General features: G+C 51.2%; 13 protein-coding genes across 13 annotated transcripts; 7 read left to right on the plus strand and 6 right to left on the minus strand.

The window, feature by feature from the left end:
• Window positions 1-1,735: 1,735 nt before the first annotated feature.
• Window positions 1,736-3,686, minus strand: ASPGLDRAFT_175980 (nucleobase cation symporter-1 family protein; the record flags this gene model as incomplete). Its single annotated transcript, XM_022542863.1, has 7 exons — window positions 1,736-2,053; window positions 2,106-2,401; window positions 2,449-3,108; window positions 3,152-3,157; window positions 3,202-3,285; window positions 3,337-3,495; window positions 3,551-3,686. 7 exons carry the CDS (start codon window positions 3,684-3,686, stop codon window positions 1,757-1,759), a joined length of 1,638 nt encoding a protein of 545 aa, XP_022398510.1. The 3' UTR covers window positions 1,736-1,756.
• A 226-nt stretch (window positions 3,687-3,912) lies between these two features.
• ASPGLDRAFT_593813 (uncharacterized protein) lies at window positions 3,913-4,663 on the plus strand. Its single transcript, XM_022548374.1, has 2 exons — window positions 3,913-4,340; window positions 4,389-4,663. Exons 1-2 carry the CDS (start codon window positions 4,032-4,034, stop codon window positions 4,494-4,496), a joined length of 417 nt encoding a protein of 138 aa, XP_022398511.1. The 5' UTR covers window positions 3,913-4,031; the 3' UTR covers window positions 4,497-4,663.
• A 51-nt stretch (window positions 4,664-4,714) lies between these two features.
• On the plus strand, window positions 4,715-7,269 carry ASPGLDRAFT_49780 (uncharacterized protein). The gene is made up of 4 exons (XM_022547176.1): window positions 4,715-6,334; window positions 6,387-6,463; window positions 6,508-6,711; window positions 6,758-7,269. Exons 1-4 carry the CDS (start codon window positions 4,810-4,812, stop codon window positions 7,238-7,240), a joined length of 2,289 nt encoding a protein of 762 aa, XP_022398512.1. The 5' UTR covers window positions 4,715-4,809; the 3' UTR covers window positions 7,241-7,269.
• Window positions 7,270-7,639: 370 nt separating this feature from the next.
• Window positions 7,640-9,331, plus strand: ASPGLDRAFT_89051 (uncharacterized protein; the record flags this gene model as incomplete). The annotated part of the gene is made up of 1 exon (XM_022550454.1): window positions 7,640-9,331. A coding segment is annotated over one exon (1,692 nt), but the record flags the coding sequence as incomplete, so codon positions are not given.
• Window positions 9,332-10,410: 1,079 nt separating this feature from the next.
• Window positions 10,411-10,614, minus strand: ASPGLDRAFT_92974 (ankyrin repeat domain-containing protein; the record flags this gene model as incomplete). Its single annotated transcript, XM_022550532.1, has 1 exon — window positions 10,411-10,614. A coding segment is annotated over one exon (204 nt), but the record flags the coding sequence as incomplete, so codon positions are not given.
• A 2,228-nt stretch (window positions 10,615-12,842) lies between these two features.
• Window positions 12,843-13,713, minus strand: ASPGLDRAFT_593988 (uncharacterized protein). The gene is made up of 3 exons (XM_022548378.1): window positions 13,665-13,713; window positions 13,373-13,594; window positions 12,843-13,303 (listed from the first exon to the last, which is right to left on the minus strand). Exons 2-3 carry the CDS (start codon window positions 13,525-13,527, stop codon window positions 12,928-12,930), a joined length of 531 nt encoding a protein of 176 aa, XP_022398515.1. The 5' UTR covers window positions 13,528-13,594; window positions 13,665-13,713; the 3' UTR covers window positions 12,843-12,927.
• ASPGLDRAFT_593978 (uncharacterized protein) lies at window positions 13,131-14,164 on the minus strand. The gene is made up of 2 exons (XM_022548377.1): window positions 13,373-14,164; window positions 13,131-13,303 (listed from the first exon to the last, which is right to left on the minus strand). Exon 1 carries the CDS (start codon window positions 14,116-14,118, stop codon window positions 13,573-13,575), a length of 546 nt encoding a protein of 181 aa, XP_022398516.1. The 5' UTR covers window positions 14,119-14,164; the 3' UTR covers window positions 13,131-13,303; window positions 13,373-13,572.
• Window positions 14,165-14,652: 488 nt separating this feature from the next.
• ASPGLDRAFT_593997 (uncharacterized protein) lies at window positions 14,653-14,997 on the minus strand. The gene has a single exon (XM_022548379.1). The coding sequence runs from the start codon at window positions 14,947-14,949 to the stop codon at window positions 14,776-14,778; it is 174 nt and encodes a 57-aa protein (XP_022398517.1). The 5' UTR covers window positions 14,950-14,997; the 3' UTR covers window positions 14,653-14,775.
• Window positions 14,998-15,163: 166 nt separating this feature from the next.
• ASPGLDRAFT_49786 (aminotransferase class I/II-fold pyridoxal phosphate-dependent enzyme) lies at window positions 15,164-16,579 on the minus strand. Its single transcript, XM_022547177.1, has 3 exons — window positions 15,815-16,579; window positions 15,624-15,766; window positions 15,164-15,577 (listed from the first exon to the last, which is right to left on the minus strand). The coding sequence occupies exons 1-3, from the start codon at window positions 16,566-16,568 to the stop codon at window positions 15,278-15,280; spliced, it is 1,197 nt and encodes a 398-aa protein (XP_022398518.1). The 5' UTR covers window positions 16,569-16,579; the 3' UTR covers window positions 15,164-15,277.
• Window positions 16,580-16,698: 119 nt separating this feature from the next.
• bioDA (adenosylmethionine-8-amino-7-oxononanoate aminotransferase) lies at window positions 16,699-19,146 on the plus strand (the record flags this gene model as incomplete). The annotated part of the gene is made up of 4 exons (XM_022541070.1): window positions 16,699-16,956; window positions 17,006-18,309; window positions 18,356-18,921; window positions 18,986-19,146. 4 exons carry the CDS (start codon window positions 16,699-16,701, stop codon window positions 19,144-19,146), a joined length of 2,289 nt encoding a protein of 762 aa, XP_022398519.1.
• A 205-nt stretch (window positions 19,147-19,351) lies between these two features.
• ASPGLDRAFT_131603 (biotin synthase) lies at window positions 19,352-20,623 on the plus strand (the record flags this gene model as incomplete). The annotated part of the gene is made up of 2 exons (XM_022541057.1): window positions 19,352-19,555; window positions 19,649-20,623. 2 exons carry the CDS (start codon window positions 19,352-19,354, stop codon window positions 20,621-20,623), a joined length of 1,179 nt encoding a protein of 392 aa, XP_022398520.1.
• A 113-nt stretch (window positions 20,624-20,736) lies between these two features.
• ASPGLDRAFT_49790 (uncharacterized protein) lies at window positions 20,737-22,436 on the plus strand. The gene has a single exon (XM_022547178.1). It carries the CDS (start codon window positions 20,804-20,806, stop codon window positions 22,166-22,168), a length of 1,365 nt encoding a protein of 454 aa, XP_022398521.1. The 5' UTR covers window positions 20,737-20,803; the 3' UTR covers window positions 22,169-22,436.
• A 1,435-nt stretch (window positions 22,437-23,871) lies between these two features.
• ASPGLDRAFT_83992 (uncharacterized protein) lies at window positions 23,872-25,879 on the plus strand (the record flags this gene model as incomplete). Its single annotated transcript, XM_022550242.1, has 8 exons — window positions 23,872-24,211; window positions 24,263-24,294; window positions 24,566-24,735; window positions 24,795-24,841; window positions 24,934-25,026; window positions 25,078-25,223; window positions 25,390-25,540; window positions 25,808-25,879. Exons 1-8 carry the CDS (start codon window positions 24,161-24,163, stop codon window positions 25,877-25,879), a joined length of 762 nt encoding a protein of 253 aa, XP_022398522.1. The 5' UTR covers window positions 23,872-24,160.
• Window positions 25,880-26,454: the final 575 nt, after the last annotated feature.

Below are 26,454 nucleotides of genomic sequence, written 5' to 3' on the forward strand. Positions count from 1 at the left end.
AATATACCTTATAATCGATAGCTTCCTCAATCGGAATTCTTTTTCTATTTACTCCAAATAGTGTCTAAGACATCGTACCGAGCACAGAATACTAGCACGAGGAGGAAAGGAAAGAGGGCGAAAGGCAAAGCCAGCCAACTCCAAGCTATCTAGTGAACACGGGCAAGCCCTGACGGAGATGCCGGGTCGATACCGGCGGGTCGATATAGGGAAGGAGGACGGAAATAGGGTAGAACGGAAGAAAGAAAGAAAGAAGGAAAGAACACACACTGGTACGGTTCTGGCTGGATACCGACTGGATGCTGGCTACCGGATCATACTGTAGTGCGTAGTTGATTGATTCCCCTAAACTATCTGCAAAATGAAGGGAAGTACTGGACCTGACCGGAGACAACATAACGTACTTCTGGTAGGATCCCGGGGCACGCCACTACACTAGTTTGTGCAAAGGGGCTCTACCTCAAACAGACCGAAGCATTCAAACACATCCTACACCCTCCTAGCCTCCTACATCGTAACACTAATTATAAGATGTCATGTTCAAACCCTGTACTCCCAGCACTTATGCTCTAATAGCAGCTGCACAATCTCCTTGTAGCCATGGAATGAGGCAGCCTGGAGAGCGCTGCAAAGACGCCCACCCTGCGCATTAACATCTGCACCATGCCCTAACAGCAACCCTACCGTACATTGGAGACCTGCGAAGGACGCATAGTACAATGGGGCTGGCATGTTTTCATGTTGATTTGGCTCTTTGGTCCCAGGCGAATGCGGGTTGAAAAGTTAACCCCAGACTTCATACGCTTGCCTTTGCAGAAAGAAGTTAAGAATAAACTCCTGCATATCCTTCTTAGCCTCATCAGACCTCGCATAATCCACCCAATACCGCGCAGAGTACTGCGCCAGCGAAAATTCTACTCTGATTTCACTGATCGGACGCTGTTCATTGAGATGCGACAAGTATGCCAGGCAAACTTTGTAATTGATGCTTTGGCAATACTGTCCTCAAAATATCGTGCAGTATCTTTCCCAATCCAATCTGACGTCAGATATTCCTTCACTGAGAAATGCGCCAGCCGAAGCTCTGTCACCATGTCTTGATCCGTCATGCCAACTCTTCGGGTCTCAATCACCACCATGCTGGAGCAGTAGCGTGAGATCTCCCTTGGATCTGGCATTCTGTTCCCTGGATTAAATGGAGGATCACATTCAGGCTCTACTGCTATTTCATCAACAGCTTCTTCAATTTGCAGAGGCCGCTCAGAGCAAACCAAGAATTGCAGGATTTTGAAAGCATTTTGCTTGCATCTGCGGGGGATGTTGGTTAAGATCCGAGCGTAAGTATCATTCAATGTTTCCGGTAGGGTGGCGAGTGCTTCCTCAAGGGCAGGATTATCAAGGCAATCTTTCAGAGCGTCAACCTGGTATGCAACCTATCAGAACCTATAACCTCTTAGCTCTTGCTTTATCAAGCAATAGGAGATAATGATCTTCTTATATCTTACATTCCATCAGCTTTTGCCAAGAATTTGGTCTCAATCTTTTCCTGAACATCTGGCCGCATCACCGCTCAGGGCTACATTTGTATGCTATCTTTTGCCCGGTTTCCGACTGTGCCTTGAACTAATTGCGACAACTATGCGCATAGTATGGGCCGAAGTTCATGATGAAGGCATGATTCGTTGCTTCAGAGCATGTCACTGTCGACCAGCTTGATTGGCTTGCAAATAATAGAGGAATCATGATGCATGCACATTTATAAGCTAGTCTTCTCACCACCAATTCTAACGACACCCTCGACCTCCCCAGAACCACCATCCCATTCCTCCCGATACTCCCTAACCAGCACCTCGACCGGTCCCGCCGACTCAACAAATCTCCGTACCTCCGGCACCGGAAACACATAATGCAAGATACAATACATTGCCGCGCTGATCACAAACCCCGTCAAGAAGCATATATAAAACAGATGCGTGAAGCCAATAGGCACCGTAACACTTGTATTGACGCTTGCCACGAAGCCTGGCAGAGAAGGGGTAGTGCCGCATATCCACTGCAGATATTTCAGCCTTACAGTATAGCCTGGACAGATAGAAGGGTCTTACCGCAATACCAGCCCGCCAATTCACACCATAACTATACCAATAGATACTTTTCCTCGGATTCTGAGACGGATATAGATCCTCTACTTTGATTCTTCTCCGGTGGACCACGAGATACGATGTGATCATGATTCCGATCATCGGGCCCAGGAATACGGAGTAGCTGTTTAGTACGGAGAGAAAAGTCGTCGCCGTGTTTACGAGCTTCCACGGGTTGCAGACGACAGATAGCAATGCCGTTATATATGCACCGCGGCGGAGGTTGATATACTTCGGAAATGTAGCGGCGAGGTCGAACCCTACTCATCGTCAGCACCCACTTGCCAGACGGTAAAACGAGACATACCCCCCGACAACGCATTTCCAGGAACATTAACCCCAATCTGGGAAATAGCCAGCGCAGCACCCCCAAAAAACGCCGACGCGCGTGAACGAGATCCTCCTTGCGTGATAACCGCACTCAACAGATCAGGTAGATTCCACAAAGCCTCACCGTACCGCTCCTGCGTAGCCGCTGTCACCAATATCCCAATAACACTGCACGCGATAGCATACATCGGACAACTAATCAGCTGACCGAGGATAGCATCGCGAGGCCGTTTCGCAAACCGCGCGTAGTCATTCTGATTGAGAATACCAGCTGCGACACCTCCGATTGTACTCACGATCCCGAAGGCAATGTTCCACCCGGAGTAACCATTATTCTTGTCGGACATTGTATCGCCAAAGCCCCGCTCGCCCATTGTTGCGAGTGACCAGATAAGCACGACAATCTCAAAGATGAGAATGGTAGCTGCGGAGACATAGAAGAAATACTGCAGCTTGTGCGGCTTGACGTATATCACCGGCAGCGAAATCACCATGAACACAATATAGGCGACGAAATTGGCAGTCGTCATTCCAGTGGACGAGGGCATATGGTTTGGGATTCGGGTTTCGAGGGAGGGCCAGATTGCTTGAAGGCAGACGTAGATGCATTCGCCGCCGATCCAGGCTTGGAAGGCGTCTGGTTTGTTAGTTTTGTTTCGAATTCTCTGGTATTAACTTACACCAGACTATAAAGTTAGCTTTGAATAGATATTCTGGGCCGGGGACATACCAAGTGACAAAAGTATCCGATTCCATAGAACGAACTGACTTCCATACAATCCCCAAACGTACCGATTGACAACTGGGAATCCAACTGTACTATATTAGCCCCTTTTCCTTTCTTCCAGATAGGAAACAAACTCACGATGATAGTAAACTCCCGGCAACGAGTTCAAAACCACAAAAATCATAACCAACAAATTGCCCACCACAATAGCAACGACGGCCTGCCACCAAGTCAAGCCATTCGCAATCAACGAACTGCCCGTCATATACGTGGAGATGTTTGAATTGATTAGAATCCCTGTTCATCGTTAGACTTGCATGCTCGTCATAATCTGGCGGAGGGGGGCATGTACAAAAGTTATGGAACGTCCAGAACCCCCATGTCCGACGGCCGGCTTCGACCGGCTTGATATCGTTATTCATCCATCGGTTTGGGATGGGACCGTCTTTGTCGTCAATTTCGAGGCGTTTGAGTATCGTATTTAACATCATAGTAATCCGATGTTGTTTGATTCAACCCGTCATCCGGCCATATGGGCCATATATCAAAGCCGGCTATCAGCATCCATGCCAACTACGCTGCCTTATCTTGTGATATGTCTGCATACCACCTGCCAAAAGAAGTATATCCAATAAAATGCAGGATGCATATCTCACAGATGACGCCCACCACGCATATCACGCCAGATGAGGAGTCGATAATACACGATACATTTAGCGCTACCACCTTCTCCGCACATAGATATCAACCTCCATTCTTCATTCCTACATCCTCACTCAATTCCAACTCCTATATACCAAAACAATCTGCCCCAAAAAACCCAAAATCCCAAAATGAAAACCTACCGCATCGGCGTCGACGTCGGCGGCACCAACACCGACGCCGCCATCATCGACATCACAGCCGTCGACACACCATCCCGCGGTGTCTGCGCATCGAGTAAAACGCCAACGACACCTGATGTGACGACGGGTGTTTACACGATTATCGAGAATGTGTTGACGGAGACAGGCATTGATCGCGGAGATGTGTTGAGTGTGGCGGTTGGGACGACGCATTTTGTGAATGCGGTTGTGCAGGCTGATAAGGGAAGGTTGAGTCGGGTTGCTGTTGTTAGGTTGTGTGGGGTGTTTACTAGGCAGGTATGTTTGTATTTGGATGATCATAAAGGTGTGGTCTGATGGTGGTAGGTGCCTCCGTGGACGGATTTCCCGCCCAGTCTCAAGAGCATCATCGGAGGACCTGTATTTTATCTCGACGGGGGTATGTCAAATCCACCTATTCATGAATTCAACTAACAAGCGAGGTCTCGAAATTGATGGCCGCGAAATCTCATCCCTAAACCCTGACCAAATCAAGTCTACAGTCAAAAGCATCCAAGAAGCCGGCATCAAACGAGTAGCCGTAGTCGGGGTCTTCTCCCCGATGGACCACCGCGGTCTTCACGAGGAAGCCTGCAAGAAATTGATGCTCGAACTGGACCCAACACTATCGGTTGTGTGTTCTCATGCAATCGGGGGCATTGGGCTCTTGGAACGAGAGAATGCGACTATTCTAAACACCTCGATTCTTACACTGGCGAGACGGACTGTTAGTGCTTTCTGTCGCGCTATGGCGCAGCTTCGGTTGGAGTGTCCGCTGTATCTCACTCAGAACGATGGTACTTTGACTGACGCCGCGACGGCTGCAGAGTTGCCAATCAAGACCTTCGCTAGCGGTCCTACGAATAGCATGACTGGCGCGGCATATCTAGCCGGTCTGGATAAAGGCATTGCGAGCCATCTACGCTCCGATACGCAGGTCCTCGTAGTCGACGTGGGAGGCACAACAAGCGATGTATGTGCATTGCTTCCCTCTGGCTTCCCGCGCCAGGCACCGAACTTTGTCGAAGTCGGGGGTGTGCGAACGGCATTTTCCATGCCGGAGGTGCTGTCCATTGGACTTGGTGGAGGCAGCCGTGTGGTACTAGATGAGACAGCCGGCAATGTCAGTGTGGGACCGGAGTCCGTCGGACATGGCCTCACCAGCCAGGCGATGGTGTTCGGAGGTGAGACACTAACAGCTACTGATATCGTTGTCGCATCGGGTAAAGCAGAGATCGGTGACTCGGCTGGAGTCCAGCATCTACCGTCTTCACTAGTCACCACCGCGCGAGCACAGATCAAGAAAATACTCGAACGTGCCGTGGACGACATGAAAGTCTCAGAACTACCAGTCACCCTACTCCTAGTCGGAGGCGGTTCAGTAGTCCAAATGGACCCGTTAGACGGAGTATCAGAGTGCATAACACCTCCACATCACGACTCAGCCAATGCAGTGGGCGCCGCTATTGCCAAGGTTGCTGGTGAGATTGATATCATCGAGATCCTGGCGGATCGCGATCAGAAGGCTGTGCTTGAGCAGGCCAAGAACAAAGCTATGGAAGTAGCAGTGGCCAGAGGTGCAGACCGGGAGGATGTCAAGATTGTCGAGGTTGACCAGATTCCTTTGCAGTATGTCACTAACAAAGCTACGCGACTGGTTATCAAGGCTGTTGGGAAGCTGGCGCCGCCAAATCCTGACAGCGCCGTTACCGCTGGGCCAGTTGTGAATGGTTTTGATGACGAACTGGAAGAAGTTGACGAGCACCGAGAAAAACCGGATACAGTATCTACCGTCAAGCACGCAGCATACATGAACATCCAAGCCTACCGACCCGACGTCCGGAATAAAGTCTGGTATCTCTCACCCGTCGACCTCGAATTCATCGCTACCGGAACAGGTGTCTTAGGCACAGGAGGAGGCGGTCCATCTCGCCTCCAGTACCTCCACAGTCTCGAGTATTTCCGCAATCCACAATACAAAGGAACAATGCGAGTTATCGCACCAGAAAGCCTTGCAGACTCTGACGTCTGCGTATTTGGCTCATGGTACGGAGCACCAAGCGTCTCCGGCGAACGGATTCCAGCGGGCGATGAGTTAATGACGGCTATTGACTTCTCGGTCAAGATATCTGGTCATAAACATTTTGAAGCGATCGTAGCAGATGAAATAGGTGGCGGAAATGGGTTGGCTGCGTTTCCGTCGAGCGCTTATTATGATATTCCTGTGGTGGATGGGGATTTGATGGGTCGTGCTTATCCGACTATTGAGCATGGTAGGTCTGCATATTTGACTGCGCAATGAGTCGGACATATACTGACCGTCAGGCACGCCATATGTATATGGCCATTCAATCGTTCCTTGTGCAGTCGCAGACGGCAAGGGAAATGCAGCCGTAGTCATGGTAAGCACTCCTCCGATGTAGTAGAGTCATGCTAAGCTGTTCAGCAAGCGGAATCGCACCGCCGAATCGAGACAATGCTCAGATCACAATGTGTCGATTTGGGAAACAAAGTGGCCATCTCTGCCACTCCGCTAACCGGCGACGTGATCAAGCAATACGCAATTCCAAACACGGTATCGCAGGCGTGGTATATCGGCCGTGCAATCCATCAAGCACGCAAGTCGAAGAAGAATATCATCCAAGCTATTGTAAGTACATCACCCCGATAAAATGGGTCATCGCTGATAGCGGCAGTTCGACACAACCCCCGGGAAAGTCCTCTACACCGGCAAGGTAATCCACGTGCAACGCGATATGAGTCGAGGCTACACCGTCGGTCAGTGTACAATAGCACCTCTTCGCAACGACGAAAAGGAAGATCTCAATCAGTCCAATATCACCGAAGAAACCCGCAATCTGGTCGTTCCTTTCCAGAATGAATTTCTGTATGCTGGATACGCGGATCTAACAAATTCGGAGGGAGAACTAGACATCATCTGCACTGTTCCAGATCTTATTTCCATCCTAGGAACGGATGGCGAAGCAATTGGGTCTCCGGAGTTGCGATACGGCCTCAAGGTCAGCGTGATTGCGATGGCAGCTCATCCGCTGTGGACAGGCAATGAAAGGGGTTTACGCATAGGAGGCCCCGAGGGATTCGGATTGAACATGTTGTGGAAGAAACTGGGCGAATATCAAAAACCAAGAAGTGTAGTAGAAGAGTTTAACAAATATTAGATAGTCACATGAAGCCCTGATAACCAGCCCTCGAATTATGCCCTATACCCTATTACCCTAAGCGGAAGCGCATACCGATCCCTCATGCGACGACGCGTCGTCCGGTCTGTATAACTGATAGTCGCGGCACCAGCAGGGGATCATTGCAGATCATAGCAGGGAGCGCGATGATCATTTCACAGTTGATATGAGTTGAGAAAACTAGAGAGCACAGGGCAAGCCCTGGTGCTGTGGCCACTATTTAGTGGCCCTTTCATCATGATTCACACTCCCCAGGCTAGAGGGAAAATATCTCCTGGTCCACTACTCGGTACAGCACAGCACTAATAGAAAATGTCGCTAGGACCGCAGATTGAACTACCCTCTGGTCGCACGTCGCCGTCGCTGTCGACCACCCCCGCGACACCAGCTACCGGCGCGCAAACCCCCGATCCATTGCTGGGCCAGAGTGCTAGGAACCACACCGTGGACGCGGGTACGCTGGCGCAGAGCGTCTCTCGCATGCAAAACCCTGAGAATGAATCCTACGAGCTCGAGCATCGCCGACGAAAGCCATCGCACGCTGCGATCACAGACACCATCGATACAGTTACATCCACGGGCGCAGGCGCAAATGAAGCCGGCACACCATCGCCACCAAGCGGATCGGGCGTCCCCCCAGAACTACGCAGTTTCACCTCCGAGATAATCCTAATCATGGTCTGCTCAGCCGGACTCATGTTCTTCTCGTTCCTGTTAGGCGATATACTTGTGGTGCAGCAACAATTCCGGGCTGCGCTGGGAATCAAAAACACCGAACTCCCATGGCTGGTCGGCGCGTTCAACGTCGCTAATGGCTTGTCGGTCGTGGTCTCAGGATCCCTGACGGACCTTACACCGCCGAAACTGCTGATGGTGGGTGCGTTTGCGTGGCTGATGGTGTGGAACATTGTGGGTGCGTTCTCGCTGCATCCGTCGCGGTATGTGTTGTTTTTTGTGATGCGTGCAATGCAGGGGCTTGCCATTGGCGTGCTTGTCTCGGGAAGTATGAGCATCCTGGGCCGTGTGTATAAGCCTGGGATTCGCAAGAATAGGGTATTCTCGGCCATGTCGGCGACAGCGCCGTTCGGGTTCTCGCTGGGAGCGCTGCAGGGGGGTGCATTGAAGGCGCATCTGCCGTGGATCTTCGGGACCAATGCCATTCTCACAGGATTATGCTGCATTGCTGCATACTTTACAATCCCTGATCTGCGACCAGTCGCCGACTCCGCAGACAAAGAAGCGCCCACGCTACGCCAATTCGATTGGGTCGGCGCACTCCTCGCGGTCGTGGGATGCGTGTGCCTCCTCTTCGGCCTAACACAGGGCTCCGTGACCTCCTGGTCCCCATACACCTACGCCATGGTAGTCGTCGGCATCTTCGCACTCGTCGGCTTCTTCTTCTATGAATCCCGCGTCGCCCGTCCCCTAATCCCAACAACCCTCTGGAAAACAAAAGGTTTCACCCCGCTCATGATCGCATACTTCCTGGGATTTGGGTCGTACTTTGGCGCGTGGCAATTCTACGCCATCCAATTCTGGCTGCGCATTCAACACGCTACACCCATCGCAGTGGCCCTGTACCACATCCCCAACGCTGTCGTCGGCGTGCTCGCAACCTGGCTCGTCAGCCGCACCTTGCACATCCTCCCGGGCCACTACATCTACGCAACCTCCATGATCGCATTCACCATGGGTCCGGCGTTCTTCCTCCCGCAAACCCCCAACACAATCTACTGGGCCCTCTCCTTCCCAGGCGTAGCACTAGTAACCTTCGGCCCCGACCTCGCCTTCGCAGCAGCCTCGATCTTCATCACGAGCAACGTAAGGCGCTCCTACCAAGGCAGCGCGGGGAGTCTCCTGGTTACCAATCAGAATCTTTCCTCTGCGATATTAACCAGTGTGGCTGATGCAATCGGGGCGAGGGTGGATATGGGTCCGACGGGGGAGATCGGGTTGAAGGGGTTACGGGCGATTTGGTGGTTTGCGCTGGCGACGCAGTTGACTGCTGCTTTGATTACGGTGGTTTGGGTAAGGATTCCGAAGGAGGAAGAGAAGGAGCATGTTACTTAACGTAACCTTGTGTTTGTGTGTGGATGGGTATCTCATTAGGTTTGTGGTTATGGTTGTATGTACATGTATCATATCATCATATCGTTACTCGTCAATCATAGAGTGAGCAATTGCTCGAGAATGCCTTCCTTCTTAACCCTCGCAAGGTTCAACGCCTCGTTAATACTTTGTCTCGCACCATTGCGCAGCATGGCCATGGTCAATCCCACGTCTTCCCTGGCGACAGCCTTCACCAATAACCCCCGCTCATTCAAATCCGCACCATGGTCAACCAAACACCGCGCAATAGCAAACTGGCGACACTTGAGCGCCCAGCACAGTGGCGAGATCTTTCCCTTTCGCTTTCCAGATAGTTTGACGAGGGCGTTCGGGTCCGCGCCGTGGTCGAGTAGCATCGTCGCGATGCATACATGGCCTGCGGCGATGGCATGATACAAGAGTGTGGCATCGCCTCGTCCACTCCGCGTATTCGGGTCCGCACCATGTTGCAAGAGCTTCCTCACAAGAGAAACCTCCCGATACTCCACAGCCAAAGCAAGCGGCGTCATTCCCTTCCCCGCTTGTCCCGAGAGCGAAACAGACTGACAGTTCGGGTTCACGCCATGCTCCAACAACACCTCGACCAATCCATAATGAAACCTCTTCATTGCGGCCAAAAGGACTGGCATAACTTCATCTTCGTCATCTAATGGTGCTAGAGCACCCGTATCTGCACCATGCGTTAATAACGTCTGCGTCGCGGGGATACTATCCGAAAGCACCGCCCACCATAATGGCGTCTGGCCGACGCGGTTTGTAGCGTTGATGTCTGCGCCGTGAGACAGGAGACATTCGATTGCCTCGATGCGCTCTTCCCATACAGCAAGAGCGAGAGGCGTACGGCCGATGGAGTCTCGTCGTTCGATTTCTGCGGGAGCGTGGTTGAGGAGGAAGGAGATGATGGCGGGATTATTCTGGCTCACAGCCCAGGATATCGGTGTGAATAGTTGTGGGTGGTGACTTGTGATTGTGAGATCTGCGTTTCCTTCTGTGATGAGGACGCGGGTTGCTTCGAGCTGGTTTGCTTGGATTGCTTTGACGAGGGGTGTTGTACCCCGGCGGATGGTGTTTACGTCTGCGCCGTGGTGCAGGAGGGTGCGTACTGCAGGGATATGGCCGTGTATAGCGGCCAGGCTTAGTGGGCTGTTACATGTAGCTTGTGGGACGTTGATATCCACGCCGTGGTGTAGGAGGAGTTTGATCGCGGGGACGTGGCCGTGGTTCGCGGCTGTCATTATCGGGGTGCTCAGGCAATGGCAGGGTGCTAATCGCTTTGGTTTTCTTAATGTTGTATTTGTGTTGATGAGGGTCGTGGCGTGGATATCCGCGCCGTGCTGGATTAACATTTCCATGATATCGACATATCCACCCGCCGCAGCATGAACAAGCGGCGATGCTAACGAAGTCACGCAGTTTGATCTCTTTTCCGCTCGTTCCAGTGCATCTGCCATTATCCTCATGGCGTTTTTCGTCCTTCTGAACCCTCGGCGAGGGCCGCGATGGATGGTCGTGGTGTTCACGTCGGCGTTGTGGTCGAGTAATCTGCGGACGACGGGCTCGTGGCCGTATAATGATGCCCAAAGCAGAGCGCTGCTATGCGAATAGCGGACATTGTGTCGGTAGAGTATATTGTTGAGGAAGTATAGCGAGGAGTTTGTCTGGAGGAGAGCGTTCAAGGCGGATTCGGGAAGAAAGTCGGCGATCGAGAGAAGCAGGTCCGGAGGGAGATCGAGGAGCGCCATGTTATCGAATACGTGGAGTATGCAAGCACAAGCAGTCAGGCACCCGTTATATACTCAAACCCCAGCGACTGACGTGGTGTAGTTTGGGTTGCTATTGGGTCGGAGCTGTACTTGTATAGCCTCGATCAACATACAAGTAATCGTATGACTGCAAACAATCCCAGCACTCGCACTTCGTACTTCCTACACAATGTACGTACTCGCAGCAATTAATATACCACCCCCTTCTCCACCCTGCACTCCATAATCCACCTCCATAAGTCCATCCCGATCCCTCTGTAGTGTCTGATTATGAACCCTTCACTCGCATTGGCTGATTTTCGCGCGCGAACAGCGCTATTGCCAGAAAAAGCAATGGGGCTTATGCGCTAGAGCTGCAGGTCGTATCGCCTACGGAATACTAGGCTGTGGTGCGCCTCCCGCGGGATCTCTGTATAAAAATAATCATATTTTGGTTTATCCTTTTTGGGATTGTCAGTTGGTTTCCTATTTGGGTGATTCACGTGGTATGATGTCATTTTCAGTCCTATGTACTCTGTATGTACAAGTACTTCCATAAGAGTTAGTATGCGAGGCTTCTTGAAGGTGAGTTGTAAGGAATTGGTTTGTGAGTTTTTCCGTCATCTCGGAGGTCTCCTCTTTTAAGATATCCACTTGAACCGCTACTTGTTTGGACCCGGTCTTCCGGCTGATATTTTGATTGATGTTTGCAACTCAGCGCGTATAATACACCGGTGCTGCGTCGAGCTGTTGCAAAGAAAGCACAAAAACATTAATAACATGGATCAACGTCTTGCGGCCCAGGAGATATAGCACATAGTCGCGGCAACCGCGGTATCCCGTCCCAATTGCATAAGAAGCATTTTGGCTTTATAAGCTGTTTGAAGTTGACGGTCGATGAGTCCGTGGTGTCAAACCGTTAGCCCAACTCGAGAAATGAACCCTGTCCACTATAGGCGAACATATTGGACTGGTTTCACTCTCGGATAAGCAAAACGACATTGATATACCCACGCTTGCCAGAAGCGTGAGATTCCGCCAAGGCTCCTTAGACTGACAGCAAATGATAATACCATTAATATGTCAATTTTCCCCAGATATTAGAGGATGTCAATGATTCGCCGGCATTGAGCCTCTTTTTAAGCGTACAACAATATGACCCATGCATCGGCCTCTGCAAAGTAACCATCGCGGATCGCTGAAAAAGCAGCGGAGAGATATTCTCACCTGGGAAATTTCAGCATTGGAACTGCTATAATTAAAATGGATGAGTTGTGAAGATCTTGAAACAGCCTTGTAATGGATGATGGGTCCGTCGAGAGGCCATCCCAGCCGTTCATCAGCAGTATAAACACTTCAACCCCATTTACCATGGGATAATTCGCACCGGGTGTCAGGACACGCTCGAACCCGCCCTTGTCTATTTGCTTTGGGGCGGCAGTGTCGTCTTCACCGACAGCACCGATTCAACTTCACCAGCTGGCGCCGGAGCCCTTGTATTGACCTTCACTTTGATTTGCACTCCATTTGTATTCTCTGGAACATCGGGGGTTACGAATCGTAACGGTCTGGCAAAAGTTGCCTGGATGGTAGCGTGGTCCTTGACAGGGCCGTCGTATTCTTTGCGATCCGATTCATCAGTCATTGGAGGCCGAGGATCGTGCTCTACCTGCTCAACGCAGTAATACCCGATAGGCCCTTCATCTTCCTCGAAGAATAGATACTAGACACAGTCATTATTAAAACTCCCGAAAACACCAGGAGGCGGCGGGATTCTGAATATCTCCGTGATGGCTTGAGCTCTCTGTTCGTCTGTCACGGTTGTCTTCTCATCGATGTGTATACATTCCATAACAATGTAAACCGTGCCGTCGTACTCTCGCCATGCATGGTATACCTCCAGAATCCGGCTCGTAGAATGGGGATTCGCTTTAATCTAAGTGTGAAAGAAATGCTGCGCATAGTGAGATTCATTAGGTCGCACAGTGACTTTACCACCGCAGCTTCCTCAGCAGCGAAGGGAAGAGGGGTCTGATTTGGGGTTTCAGGCATAGAGATTACCAGAGCCCTATCAAATGCGGATTGGCTGGGAACGTCGGTTGTTCCGTCGGAGCTTGATTGACGGCTGCGAATAAGCGCTCTTACAGATAATGTGTATGGGGACATGGCACGGTCTATGACGGTCTCCCAGCTGTCCTGTCCGTGACGACCTGCTGCGTGAATAGGCAGATGAGTAAATCACCAATAGGTAGTTATTCACCATATTCTAGGCCATTCCTCTCCAGGTTGCCAAATTGTCCAAGACCCGCGGGAGCATATAATCACTCGGAGACATGCCGTGTAGCGACTCGTATGCGATTTTGATAGCACAATCAAGCGCACTCCGCTGTTTCGTTCGATGGAAGACAGCCGCATGACAGATTGCAAAGCTACACATCCAGGCTGGCCGTTTGGGATCCGTTAGAGGTGCCAGCTGCAGGGCCTTTTCAGTGGCCCGCGTGGCCAAAGGTCAGCCAGTGCCCCTGTACGTTCAAATCGTAGTGTAAGCCAACAGGCACTTTGAATGAGCCAGCTAGGGTGTTCTGGATGGTCCGTGGGTGTACTGCCCACGACAATTTCCGCTAGTCTGGCTGCACGGTTAAGATCCTCTATATCGTCATCTCGATTAAAGCGCTCGCCCAAAGTTTTTGCCATATCCACAACCACCTGCGGCTTGTTCAAATCCTTTGGGCCCATTTTCTGCTGAGCAAGGTTGGTCGATTCGACCGCTCGGTCAAGGTCCGCCAAACTAATGGTTCTCTCGTATCGTTGCAGGAGCAAATTCCCCAGGTTTGCAAGTAGAGGAGCCTCGTTGGATCGATCAGAAGCCAGACTTTCAACTGCCAGCTCACTGTAATATATAGCACGATCCAGGTCCCCAATCTCGTTACTTCGTTCATATTTCACCCCACGACATGGACCCAGATTGTTCAACACAACGTGTCTATTGGCATCATCCGGTGGCATATACGCAAGCCAATTCTCGAAGCGCCCAATAGCCTCAACGATGTCTGCATCGTTTGACGTAGCCTGGAACCTTATGGATAACCTGTTCCCGAGGCCAATCAATAGCCAAGGGAGAAGGCCGCAACCGTCATGCAAGCCACCTATAGCAAGTCGAGAGGCCTCTATTGCCTGGCCTAGATCCGCTTGATCTCCTGCTCTGTCGTATCGCATGCCGAGCCAGTCACTCAAGTGACCCAAAAGTGGCGCTCGGTCGTGGTGCGTCGGCACTGCGGTGCTGAGCACTTCCTCTATAAGGTGTATCGCCTCGCTCAAATATCTCACGTCGTTTTTCCGGGTTTTATTGTATCTTTCAACAAGCCATTTTGCGTAGCCGACCAGGAGCTCCGGTGTTTGGGGATGACCTTTGGGCATAACTTTGGTGACATGCTCAACATATGCAATTGTCTTGTTGAGGTCGTGCAATGCGTTCGTTTGTTTGTACCTGGTCCCGTTGAACAAATCACTCGCATCCCGGTCCGCGTCTTGGTCCGTCACTCTATGCTGCTTGGCTTTTGTCTTGCGGTGTATCAAGGCCTTGATTCGAGTTGCCCGTATACCTTCGGCTTCATCAACTGCTCCCGCTCTTCATCCCTCGGCCTGTGTGTAAGCTCTTTCGACTCATTCTGACGAACCGGCTCTTTCGTACAGCTGCAGGCATGCAAAAATAAATACTTGATTTTGAGACTCATATACCCCGTCCCCGTGTAGCTCTACGAAAGAGCTCAGCTCCTCGTCGCTGAGGTCATGAAGGGTAGCGGTCAAGTCATGGTCAATTTGGAAGAGGCTTGTCATTGTACCCTAGTCATTGTATTCTAGTATGCAGTAGATGCACAGTAGCAAAAGAATTTCTCGATTCTAGAAAAGTGATCTTAATATAAGAACATGGAAGGAGAAAGAGCCGCATCCCAGAGCCTTTGGGGAGGTGAGCGTGGCGTGTCGGAGCTTTGTCTGACACAGCCTTACAACCTGGTTTAGTAGCTCAGTGTAATATTACCCTGGAATAGTCTTCAGCAAAGTATATCATTCTAGACAAATGGATTGACCATGGTGTCATCGTCATTTGTGCCTATTAAAGACTTCAAGAATGCCAATAGGTAAAACCTAGCAGATACATTGTTGCTCATAACTTCCCACCCATCCATCTCTTAATAACTCCCACCAACCCCTCAATCTCCTCCTCCGTATTCCCAGCATGCACACACACCCTAACCCTCTCCTGTCCCTTCGGCACCGTCGGAGCCATGATTGCCCTCACAACAAACCCCGCTTTCTGACAAACATCCGCTAGTTGTCGGGGATACAGAGTGCGGAGGGAGAGAATGGGCGATGAAGGCGAGTGGTCGAGTTGGAAGTGTCCGGGGTTTAGGTTGAGGAGAAGTTGGCGGATGTGGTGAATGAGGTGTTGGAGGGTTTGGCGGTGCTGCGCTGTTAGTTACTGTTATTTTGGGTTAGAGGGATGGACGTACTGGTTCGACATGTCCCTCTGACAGTAGCTCGTAGGCTGCACGGATAGAAGCGAGATATGGATATCCCAGGGCCGTGGTATAGATCAGACTGCGAGCATAGTTGATCAGGTAATCGCGAGTATCCGGCGAGCACAACACAATCGCTTCAAGTCATCAGCACCATCAATCACCATCCAAGAAATGTGACATACCTCCATGACTAGCCAACGCTTTCCCAAACGTATGCACCCTCACCAACATCCTCTCCTCAAGCCCCAACTCCTGCACAACACCCGCCCCCCTCGGCCCCAAAACCCCCGTAGCATGCGCCTCGTCAACAAGAAAATATGCATTCCCAGCTGGCAACAACTCATCAACAACACGCACAATCTCCCTTATCGGCGCAACATCCCCATCCATACTATAAACACTCTCAAACGCAACAAACACATTCCTCTCCCCACTCGCGATCCCGGGATCCCGCCGTACCCGCTCCTCCAATTTCTGCCTCAGACTCACCGGACAGCTATGCGAGAAGGATTCCCGCCATCCCACGCGGGATAACCGCATTCCCTCGTGCGCGCTGGCGTGAATATGTTCATCGTACAGGATGCCGTCGCCGGGCTGAGGGATGGACGAGAGAACGCCTACGTTTGCGTCGAAGCCGGAATTGAAGAGGAGGCCGGTTGGTGCGTTGTGGAAGTTCGCGATGAAGTGTTCGAGTCCCTCTGTGAAGGAGGAATTGCCGTCGAGGAGGCGTGAGCCGCCGCTGGCGAATGGGTAATTTGGCGGAGCTTGGTTCAGAAGAGAGAGGAATCTCTCGCGGAAGAGAGGAGAAGTCGACAGCGAGAGAAAGTCATTCGAGGAGAAATCGATGGCATTGGGAGCACGGAGAGTCAATTGGCGACGAGACGATTTGGACTGGCGCTTTTGGAGAGCGCTGCGAAAGGCATCATGGAGAGCCATTATACTAGCATGTCATATTGAAGGATTTAGAATTGATTGATTGATAAGAACTAAAAGATAAATAGCCTAACGGTCCACCATCTCTATCTTTCTTCCGGTGAATTGACCCCTCAACCTCGGTACATACACCATGACTCTCTGGCGCTCTTTGCGTGCTCTCCAGGTCTACGGCGCCAATACAGACGTGGGCAAGACAATTGTGTCGACGATTCTATGCCGGTCTATTCAGCGCCAGAATCAACGAGCTGCTTTCCTCAAGCCGGTGTCAACGGGTGATCTGAGCGAGGCCGACGATGGCCATTTGCGGCGGTTCGGAGCGGGCACCATCACCCGCTGTTTGTACCAGTTTGACGAGCCTGTGAGTCCTCATTTGGCTGTGAGTGAGGATGTGAGTTCAATTCTATGCAATTGGCAAGATAGAGGTACTAATACTGTAGATAAACGACGACACCCTCCTCCGCCGCATCTCCAGCACCCTCTCCGACTGGCACCGCACCGGAATCAACCTCTCCCTCGTCGAAACAGCCGGAGGCGTCCATTCTCCCGGCCCCAATGGCAATTCCCAAGCCGATCTCTACCGTCCGCTACGCCTCCCCATCGTGCTGATTGCCGACAGTCGACTGGGGGGTATTTCCTCGTCCATCTCCGCCTACGAGTCGCTCGTGCTGCGTGGTTACGACGTGCAGTCGGTACTGCTCTTCCGCGACGATTACTACCAGAACCACCGGTACCTACGTGATTACTTCGAGCGCAAGAATATACCCCTGCGACCGTTGCCAGGGCCGCCGGGTAGGGAGGAGAGCGCCGCCCGGGATGAGGAGAATATGGACAGGTACTACGAGGGTGTCGCGCGGGGGGATGATATCACCAGTTTGCTGGAGGAGATGGGGGAGAAACACAAGAAGCGATTGGAACGGTTGGACGGCATGGCAGACCGGGCGCACGAGCTGGTCTGGTACCCGTTCACACAGCACCAGGGAATGACCGCCAAGGACATCGGAGTAATCGATTCAGCCTACGGCGACAACTTCCAGGTGTATTCCAAATCCGACGCCCAGAATGAGCAGCTCAATCCGACCTTTGACGGCTCAGCTTCATGGTGGACACAGGGTCTGGGACACGGGAATCCTGATCTGTCGCTATCTGCAGCGTATGCCGCCGGTCGCTACGGCCATGTCATGTTCGCAGGAAACGTGCACGAGCCTGCATTGCAGCTAGCCGAGCGACTCCTGCAGACGTTGGACAACCCGCGTCTGCAGAAGGTGTTTTATACCGACAATGGCAGCACGGGGATGGAGGTGGCTGTTAAGATGGGACTACGGACGGCATCTGTGCGATATGGCTGGGATGCGCAACAGGATTCGATTCAGATCCTGGGGTTGAAGGGTAGCTACCATGGAGATACGATGGGAGTGATGGACTGTTCGGAGCCGTCGACGTACAACCAGAAGGTCGAGTGGTATCGCGGTCGGGGGTACTGGTTTGACTTTCCGCTGGTGACGATGGTGAACGGGGTTTGGAGGGTGCAGATGGGTGGTTTGGGGGATGTTCTGGGGTCTGATCTGGAGTTCTCGTCGTTACAGGCTGTTTTTGACCTCGATGCGCGAGTGCGATCGGAGGCTGCTCGGCGGTACCGCGAGTTCATCCACCAGAGTATCCAGGAACAGGTGCAAAAGGGAGTGAAATTCGGGGCATTGATTCTCGAGCCGGTGCTCTTAGGAGCCGGTGGAATGCTATTCTGGTACGTCGTCCCTACAGCTCTATTTTACGGATAACTAACGAAACAGCGACCCCCTGTTCCAACGATGCCTGGTCGATGTCGTCCGCTCTCAGCCAGAGCTCTTCCACCCTACGGCCCAGCAAAGTGACGGCTGGTCTGGCCTCCCGGTCATCTTTGACGAGGTCTTCACCGGCCTGCACAGACTGGGCCGTCGAGCCGCTGCGTCATTCCTCGGTGTCCACCCTGACATCACGGTCAACGCCAAACTCCTCACCGGCGGATTAGTGCCATTATGCACCACCCTCGCCAGCAAGGAAATCTTCGACGTCTTTTCCAGCCCTGAAAAAAGTGACGCCCTCCTTCACGGCCACAGTTACACCGCACACGCCGTGGGATGCCAAGTTGCCGTGGACACGCTGCGGACCATGGCTACCATGGAACGTGGGGGATTCTGGGAGGCTTACCGGAGAGATTGGCAGGAAGCGAGCGCTGTCGATCAGGGCCAAGGCCAGATTGTTTGGAGCCTGTGGTCACCGGATTTGGTCACGGATTTGTCGCGCGTTGATTCGGTCGAGGGGATCTTTGCCTTGGGAACGGTGCTAAGTATTTCCCTCCGCGATGCGGCCGGTGGAGGTATTTTCCTTCCCCTTCCCCTCTTTCACGATATTACTGAGTGCTAAGTGTTAATCAATGATAGGATACACCTCTACCGCGGCTAAAGGCCTCCAGCAAAAGCTCTCCGCAGCCGATGTCCACTCTCGGGTATTGGGCAATGTGCTATACCTAATGGCCAGTCTGACCACGAAACCGGCGTCTCTACGGGCACTGGAGGATTTGCTGCGGAGGAGTTTAGCGTAGTTTATACATAACTAGTGGAATTACAATTAAGCATATCTAAGCGTTGGGTATTGGATTTCCGTAATAGACCTGCAGCCGCCGACTTGGTTCACCGAGCCCCTCCGATCACTGCCCTTTACTCACTACGGAGTACTCACTGGTCCTCCGTTTTCTTCATCACCTCTTCTCTTCTTCATCTTCCTCTTCATTATCATATACCATCATCATGTCTCTGTTACGGTTACGCCCCCTCCGCCTGGCTCGCGCCTATGGCACCGTTCAAGGTCCCCCCAGTGCTGGCTCGCTGCCCAGTCGGATCCCAATCGCCCTCCAGGAAGCCACAGCAGCGAGTGTCCCTAGAACCAACTGGACCCGTGAGGAGGTCCAGCAGATTTATGAAACGCCGTTGAGTCAATTGACTTATGCTGCTGTATGTCCTCCCTTTCGCATTTAATATATATATATATATATATATATATATATATATATATATATATCGTTGATAATAACTGACCGGTGATAGGCCGCCATCCACCGCCGCTTCCACGACCCCTCCGCAATCCAAATGTGCACGTTAATGAACATCAAAACCGGCGGCTGCAGCGAAGACTGCAACTACTGCGCGCAGTCCTCGCGCTACAACACCGGCCTGCAAGCCACCAAAATGTCCCCCGTCGACGACGTCCTCACCAAAGCCCGCACCGCCAAAGCAAACGGCAGCACACGGTTCTGCATGGGCGCCGCCTGGCGAGACATGCGGGGTCGCAAGACAAGTCTGAAGAACGTGAAAGCCATGATTTCCGGAATCCGCGAGATGAACATGGAAGTCTGCGTGACGCTGGGCATGATCGACGACAAACAGGCCAAGGAGCTCAAGGATGCGGGGTTGACCGCGTACAACCACAACCTGGACACGTCGCGGGAGTACTACCCGAACGTGATCACGACGCGGTCGTACGATGAGCGTCTCAAGACAATCAGCCACGTCCGCGACGCCGGCATCAATGTCTGCTCGGGCGGTATCCTGGGCCTTGGCGAGGAGGACTCCGACCGCATCGGTCTGCTGCACACCATGTCGGCCCTCCCCTCGCACCCGGAATCCTTCCCCGTCAATGCCTTGGTTCCCATCCCCGGAACACCCCTCGGCAACCGCAAGATGATCCCGTTCGACAAGATTCTGCGCACCGTTGCCGCGGCGCGAGTCGTCATGCCCAGTACGATCGTGCGTCTGGCAGCTGGCCGCGTCGCCCTCTCCGAGGAACAACAAATCGCATGCTTCATGGCCGGTGCTAACGCCGTGTTCACGGGCGAAAAGATGTTGACTACGGACTGTAACGGCTGGGGCGAGGACCGGGTGATGTTTGAGAAATGGGGGTTCTATCCCATGCAGAGCTTTGAGAAGCCTGGGTTGTCGGCTGCTGAGCCGCAGACACAGTCTTCGTTCAAGGAGGCCCAGGCCCCTGTTGAGGGAGCTGCGCAGGACGTAGCTCGTGCATAATCGTATCTAACTAGTCAATGCAATTTAGTACTGCACTTAGCGTCAAACTTTTCATGTTTGTTCCTTGTAGTACTCGTGACTACTATAATTCTTACATTATTGTCAAAGTGTTCGTATAATCGGCAAGAGCTAAGACACTCCTAGGGCCAGTAATACCCAGCAGGCTAAGCACGAGGCTGGATGCCCCAATACGAACATCCAACCTATAAACAGACCCAACCCCTCAACCCAAGCACTCTCAAGTCTACCATCATGCTCGACATCCTAAAAACCACCACTCCCCCGGGCGATTTAAGCATCTCCCTCGCCGCCCCACCAAACTGGACCTTCGCCCCCGGCGACACCATCATCGGCAACATAGTCCGCAAAACACACCTCGTGACCCCGGACGCCAGCCTAAAGCTATCCCTCAGAGGCCAGACGGTGACAAAATTCGAGGAGTCCCACGGTAATTCGAAGCGCGAGTACGGGACAACATGGAATCTGTGGCCGGTGACGTGGGATGAGGCTTTCCGAGGCCCGTTGCATATACCAGAGGGCGCGGACGTGGACAAGTACCTGACATGTCCGTTTGAAGTGACTATCCCGGGGAGGCCCTCAGCATCTGCTATAAAACGCCATGTTGCAGCAGAGAGCTATCTCTCCTTAGATGATGGCAGCGTCGCGCGACATACCTTACCGGGGAGTTTCTCATGCTCTAGATATCTCGGGAGCGGCACGGAATGTCATGGGTCCATCGAGTACTATCTCGAAGCCGTGCTGCGGCATACGCGCGGCGGGTCGTTCGTCAACTGTAGGGCTACCTGCCGAGTAGTAATACGGCATACACCCAGCGAGCCTCCGCTGCTGTACTACGCAACCAAGCGCTGGCTCAGCACGTCACTAACCGTTCAGAGCCAACGACTCGAGCCGGGCAGGGAAGACGCGCGCTTGTCCTTCCGGCAGAAAACGCAGAAGTTCTTTGGCTCGTCCCGCGTGCCCAAGTTTATGTATAGACTTGAGGTCTGCATGCCCACGGCGGTGCAGCTGGATAATCCCCTCCCGATACCTTTCACTGTGAAAGTCGTCCCCGAGCTTGGGCCCAACAAGACGAGCGAGAGTATCCGAGGTACCCTGCAGAGTGTCCAGATACAAATACACTCCCTCAAACTAACCATAACCGCCAAAACCGATCTCCGCGCCCCAGGAACCTTCAATGCAAGCAAAGCCCACTTCGACCAAAACACCGCCCACCACATCGCACTCCTCACCTGCAACCCCCCACTACTCCTTCCAGTCTCCGTCGGGCCCGACGAAGGCCAAACTGAACCAATCGATATAGGAAAACTCTTCGAAATCAGCCTACGAACCGATGGTCTGCAGTGGACAGGTCGGCGACGCTCACTTTGGCGGACTATATTCAATGACCGGTCTGTGTATCCGGATTTCGTGTCGTATTTGATTAAGCATGGGCATTGGATTTGTTGGGAGATTGGGCTGGGGGTTGCGGGGGAGAGGATGAAGGTTAAGGGGAAGGCGGGGGTGAGGGTTTTGACGGCGGATTGAGGGGTTGTTTTGGGCTTTGGGGTGTTGGTTTGTGCTTATTGATATGATTTCATGCGTACTTGAAATACTGTTCATCCAACAAGTGTGACGTCTGGATTGGTAGGGCTAGTATTTGCATCCACGGCACCTGAAATAGATACCCACACGTCCAAAGTCATCTTCTCCATTAAAAGAGTAAGCACACCAAACTCCTTCAAGTTCTATCCTAGTGACAATCCATTGAAGAGTGTTACATATGAAGTCTTCACATGTTTCTGTGGAGTACCCCTTTACCCCCCACTGCATGCTCCAGACTTGCAACTCGCCTCCGACTCTCGTTAGATTCCAGTCGTCGTTTTTAAGGCTCTTATTCTGGCTCGTAGTGGTCGCCATCTCTTGGTGGTTTTAGTCGTGAGGAGATTAGTGTGGTAAAACTTCACTGACTCATCCTAGGCCAGCCAGAACAGATCTCTTGTGGCCTTTTGGATATGGTCAGACTTGTCTTCTGCGATGGTGATCTCTTTGACCCTAGAGTATTCGTCGACTGCGTAAACATGCATCCCTACAGGGGTATGTGCTCATCCTTTTCAACGAGGTTGGGAGATTTGAGGCTGGCAGTGACATGCCACCCGATCCGATGGAGTTGTAAATCTGTCGGTCACCAACATAGGTCGTGTCGTGTAGATCCGTTCGAATCAAGATCTCCTCTCGCAAAGTCACTCATCAGCTATGACGGATTCATCGAACGTCACAGATTGGCTTCTTTGTCATGCACTATGCGTTGCAAGGCGTGATTCGCGTAGTGTACTTTGCTCTATTTCAATGCGTCATAAAGTAACCCACCAACAGACTCACTGTTCTGGGACTCATACTGTACAGTCATCCCTTTGTATCTTTGGCCTGAAGCTGACCGGTACTCTCCTTTTGAATACGATATGTTCAAGGCATCGGACAAGCACATCATTCCCAGAATGAACAGAGCGGATCGCAAGACTGACTCGGTGTATGTGTGTTTGGCAGACAATCGACATACGGATCATATTGTGGATGGTGTGAGGATAATATCAACAGACATTCGCGAGGGACGTTTATTCGTTCAATTGAATGGGCTGAGCTCGAAATTTTGTTAAGTTGATGGTAGTCGTTACTGAAGGAAATGGCGGTGCATTGCCAGAGGAGCTACAATGGTACCCCAACTTCACCCATCGCTTTCATTCGGATGAACCAATCCTCAGTTTGACTTGCCGGGAGCTTTGTCGGTAATAAAGGCTGGATACCTACCACGTATTTTTTTTTATTGCGGACTGGACTCTCAATGGCAGGAAAGTGACATCACCTGGTTCAGTTTATACTGCGTATTCAACAATGCGACTTGGAGGAGCGGTATTTTCTCTGGGTCACTTGTTCGGGGCATAAAACGACCCGTCCGAATCCTAAAGAGATGCTCATCATTTGCGGTCAACGACCGCGTCATGCGACTTTCGCATTTTCCCAAAGAGCTAGCTTTGTGTATAGTTGTACACATCCCATGTAATAGCAAGAGTGTTAGAAAGGTCCTAGAGCCTCTTGTCATGAGGTCTTCCAAGGACTTGTTAAGGTGAAGTCTCGGTGTTGCATTCAGGTTGCTAGGGCCTGTTACACACAACAAGCACGACCGTATGTCACAGACGCATTCAATTGCCTCCTTTCATGAACCGATTCCCGTTTTCTCTCTCTGTTCCACTCTGGGGTATAATGTACCCTAGGAGAAAAAGCCAGAACTTGTAAAGTTCGTCTTGATATGCAGCCTCCATCTAGCTAAAAGAGCCATTTATCTGAGTGATCCATGCTTGAAGTATACGGAGCACGTTGAGTTGTCCTCTCCGGTAGGTATTGATGCAGTTGTCCCTCTTGCCCTTGAGTGTCCATGTATAAGGGTCAATTGCCGCCATGGAAGTATTCATGTTTCTCTCCTTCCAGTTTTTCATTTGAATGAAAAAAAAATGAAAATGAAAATGAAAAAAAAATTTGAATATGGCACAGCCTGGTTGGCCTTTACATACTGGTTGGACTGGATCCAGTGACGTGAGTCGATTGTAGTTGGTCAATAATTTGCATAGCTGATTTCGTGATTAGGGTCCAGACTTCGGTGGCCTGGTTGGCACAAAGTGTTCTTAATCACTATGAGCGTATAGACCACTTCGGCGAAATAGCGTTACGACGTCCTGAGCCATCTCGGGTGATATTGGCTTGTAATTCAAACGATTCGATTCCTTTTCTGTATCGTAAGCGGTTAAGACCGCTACCAGGGACGGAATCAATCATCAAAATGTCCACTTTAGAGACAGCCTTCTTTAAGTCGGTGGTCTGCACGAACAATTAGACAATAATCAGAAAGATTCTTTTTTGGTACAGATAGTGTTGAATAACATCCTATAGAGCAGGATTCAGAATTAGTCATTTGTCATCTCTCAACCTCTCTCGAAGCGTGAGACAGGTGTTTCTTTTTGAGGACGACGTCCAAATTAAGGGCGGCAACCCACTTTATGCCACGAAAAAGGAAATTGAAAGGTCCATTATTTCAGTTTTCGCCTCCACTTTGATGGGAGGTATATGTACCCTACCTCAGAGGAAAGAAACAGGATCGATATAGCTTTTGTCTTGATAGACAATCTCTGGGATGGCGTTCTGTCACAGGGCTTTAGCCTTCTGGCAGTAAGTTTCAGGGTATTAGGGCCGAAACTTTTGATAGCTTTCATGTACTAATTTCATGTACTCATTTAGTAGAGCATATGATTTTTTTTAAGACATCACTCTCCCTTTCAACGGTATTATTAGCCCCAGACGAAACCGTAACATCGCTCGAAACTGGGCTCAAAGAGGGTGACCCCAACTTGCTTGTCAGTATAATTTAAGCCCCAGGACCATGATTCACGCTGAGTGTGGTGCAGATTCCGGACTCATTGGCGTATACAAAACTGCCCGAATCTCCAGGAGCAGTGAACGGGGGATTCCCCTGGCCCAGCGAGCGAAACCATATGAACCATAACTCTTCTCGTCAGACTCCGTTGGCAGATATCTGGGGAAATCCCTTCATGTTAGTAGACAGTTCTTCGAGATCATAGTTACCGTCTTTTGCCGGATCCATTTTCGCTTGAAGCCGCTTCGGCTCCTCAGCCTGTTTTGATCATTATGACAATTTCTGAGAACTTCCTTCGTGACTGTTGGCTCTACGCCAGTTTCAATGCCTTTCTTTGCTTCAGCGGTTGCCTGGCGTTTGTCCCCTTTGCGAGGTCGCAAAGCGATATCGGTGTTCTCGAGGAACTCACAGATGAGCAGAGCGTTTGGGGAGGCAAGCCAAACGTCGCATTGGATGATAATTTGTTCTTTTCACAGCCCATTGGCACTGCTGTCGTAAGTTCGAACCCTGTGCATTGTGGGTAATCAATTATGAGGACCTTCTTCACCTCAACGACGGCCTGGATCCTGTCGCCTATACAAGGTCGCATAGTGTCATCTGTATGCGACATATATCACTTTCCTTCTATTTTCACAATCCGACATCAAGGGTTACCCTCGCGTAGGTGACAACTGTGGTCCCGGGAGCTTTGTGGCCCTTTTTTCCGCCATAATTTTGAGGACACTTGGGTCTGTCACATTAGATACAATGGTTGTTGGAAGGTCCGCTATGACCATGTTGATTTCGATGATTCGATAAGTAGTAGGGTCCATGGGACGATCCAATTGCGCTAAACATCATTGATCTAGCAGACAGATCTTTGATGTCTTTCCCATCTGCTGATCAAATATAACGGATCCGTCTCACTCGGTTGTTTCCAGAAGCAGCGACAACCGTACCGAGTCTATAACGATTGTCTGTTTTGAAATCGCCAAATCTTGTGTGCATGTCCCGGTAATTTGTTGGTCTAGAGGCGATAGATTACATTTCAGGGCTTTCCCGTATATATGGCTGTAAGGTAAGAGTCGAGACAGGGTCGAGTTTCCACTGTTTGCTGTGGCCCTGGCTTGCCCAGATGGCACTTGTATCATGGGAATTGAAGCCCAAGATTATGGGTATTATATCGATGTCTATAGGGCATACCAACACTTCGGTAGTCACGTCAATTGGAGGGAATAAAACCCAGTTGAGCAACGTGCAAATTTCGTTCCAGTAGTACTCACCGTTGTTGACAGTTTGTCGTTTTGCCCGCAGTTTGAACAATCTCGACATCAAATCCATTTCCCTAAAAATTTTGGTCATCCCATAAGCTCCTGAATGTCTGCAATAGACTGCCTCGGTTCCTCTTGGTACTGAAAAATAGTCATTG

The sequence above is a fragment of the Aspergillus glaucus genome (genome assembly GCF_001890805.1).
Source record: "Aspergillus glaucus CBS 516.65 unplaced genomic scaffold ASPGLscaffold_17, whole genome shotgun sequence".
Classification (NCBI taxonomy): Eukaryota; Fungi; Ascomycota; class Eurotiomycetes; order Eurotiales; family Aspergillaceae; genus Aspergillus; species Aspergillus glaucus.